The 8,033-nt window shown below is 31.5% G+C and overlaps 1 protein-coding gene across 1 annotated transcript; it reads right to left on the bottom strand.

Moving 5' to 3' along the window:
* Window positions 1-1,004: 1,004 nt before the first annotated feature.
* alg10 (ALG10 alpha-1,2-glucosyltransferase) lies at window positions 1,005-7,479 on the bottom strand. Its single transcript, NM_001327833.2, is given in 3 exon segments — window positions 1,005-2,914; window positions 4,393-4,590; window positions 7,157-7,479. Coding segments are annotated over 3 exon segments (1,422 nt in total). The 5' UTR covers window positions 7,322-7,479; the 3' UTR covers window positions 1,005-1,855.
* Between the last annotated feature and the right edge of the window lie 554 nt (window positions 7,480-8,033).

The following is an 8,033-nucleotide window of genomic DNA, read 5'->3' as shown; positions in this document are numbered from 1 at the left end:
ATATGCACAAATTATCTATGGCCCTTGTTTTTAGTAGATATTTAAACAATTAGAATACAACATATTACAACAATTAGAATAAATAAGTTATGCAGGCTTTATTAAAATCCCAAACAATGATAGTTGATAATAATAAATATATCCAGTCATAATTATGTATCAAAACAATTTTAATGCCCAAGCAAAGAAGGAAAGACTGACACAAATTTGAAAAAACACAGACACAAACCAGTTACTGTGAGAAATGAACATTGAACATGATTAAACTTGATATTGACCATAAAAAAAGAGGCAAAATTTAAGAAAACAAAACTAAATGTATAAAATTACACAACAATTACCCTATTGAAATGAAACAGAATTTAATACACAAACAAAGTGGAACAACTGAGTCTTGTACTTCATATTAGGCAAAACTTTACTAAATAAATAAATTCTCATTGGGCTGGCGAGAGGAATGGCTTCAATAACAGTAATAATGTCCATATAATATTTTGCTATTACAAAAAATATATAATAATAATAATTAGATGACTAGTCAAAATTTATTTGGTGTAAGTTTGAGCAAAATATGAAAATTTCTTTTAATTCTAAATGTCTGATAACATTTCTTTCAAACTTTCAAATAAATATGGTCATTCAGAGCATGTTATTTTTTTCTCAAAGAAAATAACATTTTTTTATTGAATATCAGGGCTATTCCACCAATAATAGTCTTTTTACAACTCTTTTAAACTTAAAACATTGTTATTGATGTTTATCAAAAAAAATTATAATAATAATAGACATAGTAAACCATATACATGCTACTTAAGACAGTACCCTTTAAAAATGTGCATTGTTGTACTTTCATGTACACATCTGTACCTTTAGGAAATAATATAGACTCTTTGGTTCTTAATTATGTACAAAAATGAACATTTTGAAAGGGAACCAAGCCAGTTTTGTACCTTAGTCTGAACCAGTAGCTCAATTTATATTATTTTACGCAATAAAACAAATGCTCTAGTCTAAATAAACATTTTTTATTATTATTTTACATTTGAAAGAAATGTCATCAAACATTTTCAGAATTAATATAAAATAACATTTTACTCAAACATATAAATTTGAAGAAATCCAGAGAAACTAATTATTTAAGTCAGTGCTTCTCAACCACGTTACTGGAGGACCTCCAGCTCTGCACATATTCCATGCCTCCTTAATCAAACACACCTGATGCAGATCATCAGCTCAATAGCAATGACTGAAAGACCTGTGACGGATGTGATGGACAGAGGAGACATCCAAAACATGCAGTGTTGGTGGTCTTCCAGGAAAGTGGTTGAGAAACACTGATTTAAGCGATCTATGCTTTTAGATACATACTAATTTAAAACAAAAATTATGAAACACCAACAATTACACATGACAACACAAATAGTTTAAACAAAACAAACAAAAATAACTGAAATCAACAGCAAGTCAATGCTGGAATATGGCTCAGCGGTACTGCAATATTGTTGCATCATATTTTTTAAATATAGCACATTTTTTTAATTACCGATAAATGGTGAAACCATCACATCATTAAACCGCTGCCTTAGAAGCGACAAGTTGACTTAACTTTAAAAAGTGAGTAAATTCATTGTAATTTGGAACTGTTAAGTTGATTTAACTTAATTTTTTATAATCAAGCACATAGTTTGTTAACTTCATTTACTTAGCAACGGGTCTACTCACTTATTTTAAGTACAGTCAACTAGTCAATAAAAAAAAAAGCAACAGGTTTACTCAGTTTAAGTAAAGTTAATTAACCATTTTGTTTACAGTGTTGTTGATAGAAAATGAACGTACAAGGAATTCATTATGACCGTCACCACATGAATCTCTGCACAGCCGTATTGTTAGGCCACTGAAAGGTTTTGTAGATGAAGATGTACACAGTAGCTGCGTTTACCGCTGTATAGAGACTAAACTCAAGAAACAGTCTTGGTAAAGATGGCACAGAGATATTAACGCGATATAACAGATAGGGAATGATAAAATATCGAAACTCCAGCAGTTTCTGAGGAACGGTAGCTGCCACAAGACAAGCACAAAACGCCAGACACCAAAACAAAGACTTGGACCTCAAGGTATCCAGAAAGTTCCACATGGCGAACACGTATCCAGGGACTAACAGGTAACGGACAGCGTCGTGTCTCCGGAAAATGTTTTTCCAAACATAAAATGGAAAGTGTCGGTTGTCCGCAAGCAAGTATTTATGAACAAATGTGAATTTCCAAATCAAAAACAGAAAGATCAGCATGAGAAATGAATAAACTAAAGGCTGCTTTTTTAAAGCCTGTAAAAATCGGACCACTCTTTGGTAGCTCAGTGAGGTAGAAAGCGAAAAAATCAGCGTGAATGACAGAAAATAGAAAAACTGAGGAAAGTTCAGACAAGCTTCGTGACTGCTACGATCGCCAACAACAATCCCTTCGTTTAACACCACAAAAAACGCAAAGCCAAAGGCTACAGCGATGTACGGCCATGTTGACAAGACCACAGCTTTTATATTGTTTGGCGATTTGAGGAAATCCAACAAGAAACGCATCACTCTGATTGCCCCGTTGATGGTTAGAGGGACCTGAGAAGGTAATTTTTCATCTCTCTTCTTCGATTGGTCAGTCCTCCAGGTCTCATCCAATTTTTGAGCCACGACCATGCCGGCACAAAACGCCACCCAGATGATGTTGGTCTGGCGGAAAAGCACAGCACAGATGCCCAGAAGCGCTGCAACTTTATGGCACCCGTACAGAGCCATGAGGTACATAAAGAGGGTGAAAAACGTGGAGCCGGAATCAGTGTAATAGAGGAACGTGAAGAAGTAGAGCACAGGGAACGTGGAGAGAACCAGAGCGGATAACATTCTACGACTGGCAGAGCGAGACTGAAGAAAGAAAAAAAAACATTATTATTATTATTATTATTATTATTATATTATCACTGTTTACAATAATACTTCATTTCATGATACAGTTCTGTTTTTGTGCTGTAATTTGTTTTTTCTCTCTTAAAAAACTAAGTAAACGGACAGCTGAAAAAACCTTGGCAACAAAACAGCAACAACCAATAATTGTGAGTTTTGGATGCACAAGTGAAAAATCACTATTAAATAACAAGTATATAACAAGACAAATAATTTTTATTAAGCATTTAAGCATTATAATTTCATTTCCTTTTATTATCAGTTTTATTATGTTTTCTGGAATTCTGTTTATTTCAATTACAATTTAGTTTTTGAATGTTTGCAAATTTAGAATTTTAAGGGATAGTTTACCAAAAACTGAACTTTCTGTCATTATTTATTTACCCTTGACTTGTTCCAAACCTGTTTTAGTTTCTTTCTACTGTTGCTCACAAAATAAGTTATTCTTAAAAATGTTGGAAACCAGTAACCCTTGACATCCTTAGTCTTTGTTTTTTCTACGATGGAAATCGATGGTTACAGATTTCCAGCTTTCTTCAAAATATCTTCTTCTGTTATCAACAGAAGAAAAAAAACTCATAAAGGTTTTGAATCACTTGAGTGTGTGTAAATGGTGACTAAATATTTATTTTGGGTGAACTAAACCATTAAGAATTATTCATAATTATTTTGATTAACAAATACAATATCTTTAAAATGTGTACATTTTTCAGCATTTTTTTTTGTTCATCTCATTCTAAACAAGTATCCCCCTAAGCAATGGAAAAAAAAAAAAAAAAAAAAAAAAAAAATATATATATATATATATATATATATATATATATATATATATATATATATATATATATATATATATAATTACTTTACATGTATTTATATAAAATTATTATAATTTAAGCCACAACAATTTACTAAAAAGCCTTCCAAATAATACTTTTATCACAAATTTACTGTTTGATTTCCTGTAATCATGCTATTGTGGCAGCAATGTAGGATATTCATACTGAACTGTAATGATTTAGAATGCAGACATTAGTCATATACCATAATAAAGTCACACTATTATTAACTTTAAATGGTAACACTATTTTACAATATTACTTTATTGTAGTTGAGCAAATAAATTCAGCCTTATTGATAAGACACACACATTACAGTATGGCTCACACTTAGCAATAAAATAACTGTTACTAACATAAACTAAAAATAGAAATATTTATTTATGATAAAAGTATGATAAAAATAAATAGCATTTATAATTAAAATCCTAATTCATCTTTGTTAACATTAGGTAATGCACATAAACTAACACTGAACAACTTTATTTCCATTAACATTATCAAACGTGAATAAATACTGCAATATGCATTTTGTTTATTATACACTAACTAACATTAACTAATACAACCTTACTGTAAAGTCTTACCCACTATACATACCTTATCTTTCATGTGCAGCTTGCAGATGATCAGATAGAGAATGTACAGATTCCCACTATTAAAGAGCAGATTGATGAATCTCAGCATGGCAGTAGAACAGACCACTCTACCCTTCAGATCTGCCAGCCAGACCACCGGCCTGATCAGACCCACCGATGCCAAATACAGCCCAGGGAGAGTGGTGATCATTGGGTCCCACTGTGGAAGAACAAAACGAATGAAAACGTGCATTAAGATTAAAACACACAAACATAATAAACTAAACTTGGGCTGCATGATACATTGTTTTAACATCAATATTCAAATGTGTATATCCGCAATAGAGATTACACTTTAGGTGAGCAGGAACCAAAAACAAACAAGATTTGTATTGAGGTAAAGTTGGTTTTCTATTCGCACATTTGTCAGCGACAACTTTTGACACGGTCCTTATATTGTTTACCACACTACTTTGAAACTTTAGTCTGAAATCGTGAGTAAGTATGACTTCAAAACATCATTAGAACTATTTAATTGACTGTGAACACAGTTGTACTTTGATAGAAAGAAAATAATACTTTTCAGAAACTATTATTAGGGAGAAAGCCTGAATATGCAAATGTAAAACCAACTTCACCTCAATAAGATTTGTAGAGTCACTGCAGAATTTTACCACTTTAGAGTGAAAGTATTGTCATTCACATTTGTTTTTAAAGCCTCTGACTGTGTTTAAAACATTCAGGCTATTTTTTAACTTGAATAAAGATTAATTTTATTGAAATATTGATATAATAAAGACTATTGACTTTATTTTGCAATGCGAAAGTGCATGAGCTCGTTTTTGCAATTGTATTAGAACTTACAATTCAGTTGCCTATGGAATAAGTTACTAGGAATAATAACCTGCAGAAAATGGTCACACTACTTGTTCACACAGTAAGTGTGTTTATGAATATACATAAAAGGATGTCCAGATCTGATCACATGATCGGAAATCAGGCCCAATTACGTGTTTTCCGACTCGAGATTTATATATATATATATATATATATATATATATATATATATATATATATATATATATATATATATATATGTACATACACACACACACACACACACACACACACACACACACATATACATATACATATATACATACACACACACACACACACACACACACACACACATATATATATATATATATAAATATATATATATATATATATACACATATATATATATATATATATATATATATATATATATATATATATATATATATATATATATATATATATATATATATATATATATGAATATATATATTTAGATTTACATTTATTCATTTAGCAGACGCTTTTATCCAAAGCGATTTACAAATGAGGACAAGGAAGCAATTTACACAACTATAAGAGCAACAATGAATAAGTGCTATAGGCAAGTATATGTGTATATGTATATATATATATATATATATATATGTGTAGGCTGATTATTTTTCATCAAATCTTTAGTTATGCCGTGGCACAGAGTTAGACCTCTTTTCTTGGTTAAACGCCAGCAAAGTAGAACATGGAAGCAACTTAAAGCAGAAAGTGCGACTATGTCTGTGGTCCAGAGGTGTTATAAAGTTGATAACGACAACATTGCCATAGCAAACTGTGAGATATGCATACTTGGGATCCCAGCAGGGTATTTTAAGTTGACGTGCTATTTGTTTTAATACTAGATTTTTTTAAACTTTACTGTTGCACTAAAGTCTAAAACTGAAGAATTTATGTTATTTATTATTTGATTGTTCAAGCTACCTTAAATGAAACATAATGAATATCCTGGATATGTTTCTTTGCTCTTCTTTATTTAATTTTTTTTTTATGTATTATAGTACTATCGGAGGGTGACGCAGTGGCACAGTAGGTAGTGCTGTCGCCTCACAGCAAGAAGGTCGCTGATTCGAGCCTCGGCTGGATCAGTGGGCGTTTCTGTGTGGAGTTTGCATGTTCTCCCTGTTTCCACCATAGTCCAAAGACATGCGGTACAGGTGAATTATCTACAGGGTAGAGTAAATTACAGTACAGGGTAGACTAAATTGTCTGTAGTGTATGAGTGTGAAAATGCATGTTGTGGATGTTTCCCAGAGATGGGTTGCGGCTAGAATGGCATCCGCATAAAAACATGCTGGAAAAGTTGGCGGTTCATTCCACTATGGCAACTCCGGATTAATAAGGGGACTAAACTTAAAAAAATTGAATGAATGAGTAATATCGGATCGGGTTTCGGTATTGGTAGATACTGAAAATCAAATGACTCGGACTCAAGGGCAAAAAAAAACAGTTTGCAACATGAAGCAGCATAGCAAGCTGTTTTTAATGTCTAAATATCAATGCAAGTAAATGACACTGGAAATCTCAAACAAAAAGGATTCCAAATGCTGCACCGACTCGTATGTGAAAAATAAGGTCAATACAATGTTATTTTTACATTAAATTACTCAAATCATCTACCCTAATACTAGACTACACAGAAAACCAATAACTGTTTATTTTACTTGTATCTTTGCTCTATTGTGTTTATTTGTGACTGCAGTTTGTGTGTAATAAACTATATAAATACATTTTAAATTTTATTATATCTAAATTAATGACTTTCCAAATAGAGGTATTTAAATAATATGGTGAAATTATATTCATATAGCGATATATTGCAGGGAGAAAAACATTGCAATGTGAAATATGTTTTTATCTTGCAGCCATGTGCGGTACAAACAACAATAACTCACCTCAGTAAACTTCCCTTCACAGTATTTCTGTGCCTGAGGGACGTGGAATATTTCATCCATGTACGGGTCTCTTTGTTCCCGTGTGATTTTGGAGAACAGCAGGCATGAAATGAGAAAGTTGACGCTGCACAGAGCTGTGAAGATATAAACCTCAAATCTCTCCATCCTTATTCAGACAAACTCGACCTTTGATGAAGCACGAAATGAGTGATATATGAGGAGGATTAAGATGGTATGCGATACAATCATTCCTTGTGATCGACGATCCTTCAGGGTGTCAAATATGTGTACAAATATACCAAAATCGCATTTTCAAATTTGATTTTTGACAGCTTAACTGTTGCCTCACACTCAAGGATCCGTGTGTAAACCGGAAGCGAGAACAATTAGTTCCACCAATGTCATAAGTTATTCTTACCATATATTATTGTTTTATAGATTATTATAGATTTATAACTATAAATATCTGTAATACTTTAAGCATTATTTGATCTTTCTTAATGAACTATCGTTTATTTTTATATATAAATTCATTATTAAATATGAATGATTGATTGGTTGCCTTGAGTATGAATGATACACATTTTTGTTTATGATAATAATAATAATTGTTTGGTATACTATAATTTCTACAGTTTGCGGAATTTAAAAATCTACGTTATATTTATTAAACACGACTGAGCAACGTGTTTTTTATTTTCTTTGTTTCCCTCTTTTTTACTTCAGAAATGTTTTGATTAAATTATTAAATACTATTTCTGTCGTGGTTCTGAAAAAAAAAGTCAATAAATGTACTAATAAAATATAAATAAAAATGTTAAAATGCAAGTTTTATTATTTACTTGGTATTCTGTGCGAAAAGGTCTAGCATTTTTCA

Source organism: Danio rerio, chromosome 4, assembly GCF_052040795.2.
Source record: "Danio rerio strain M-AB ecotype USA chromosome 4, GRCz13ab, whole genome shotgun sequence".
NCBI classification, from domain to species: Eukaryota; Metazoa; Chordata; class Actinopteri; order Cypriniformes; family Danionidae; genus Danio; species Danio rerio.
Note: the sequence above shows the minus strand (reverse complement) of the source record. Positions and strands in the feature narration are given on the sequence as shown.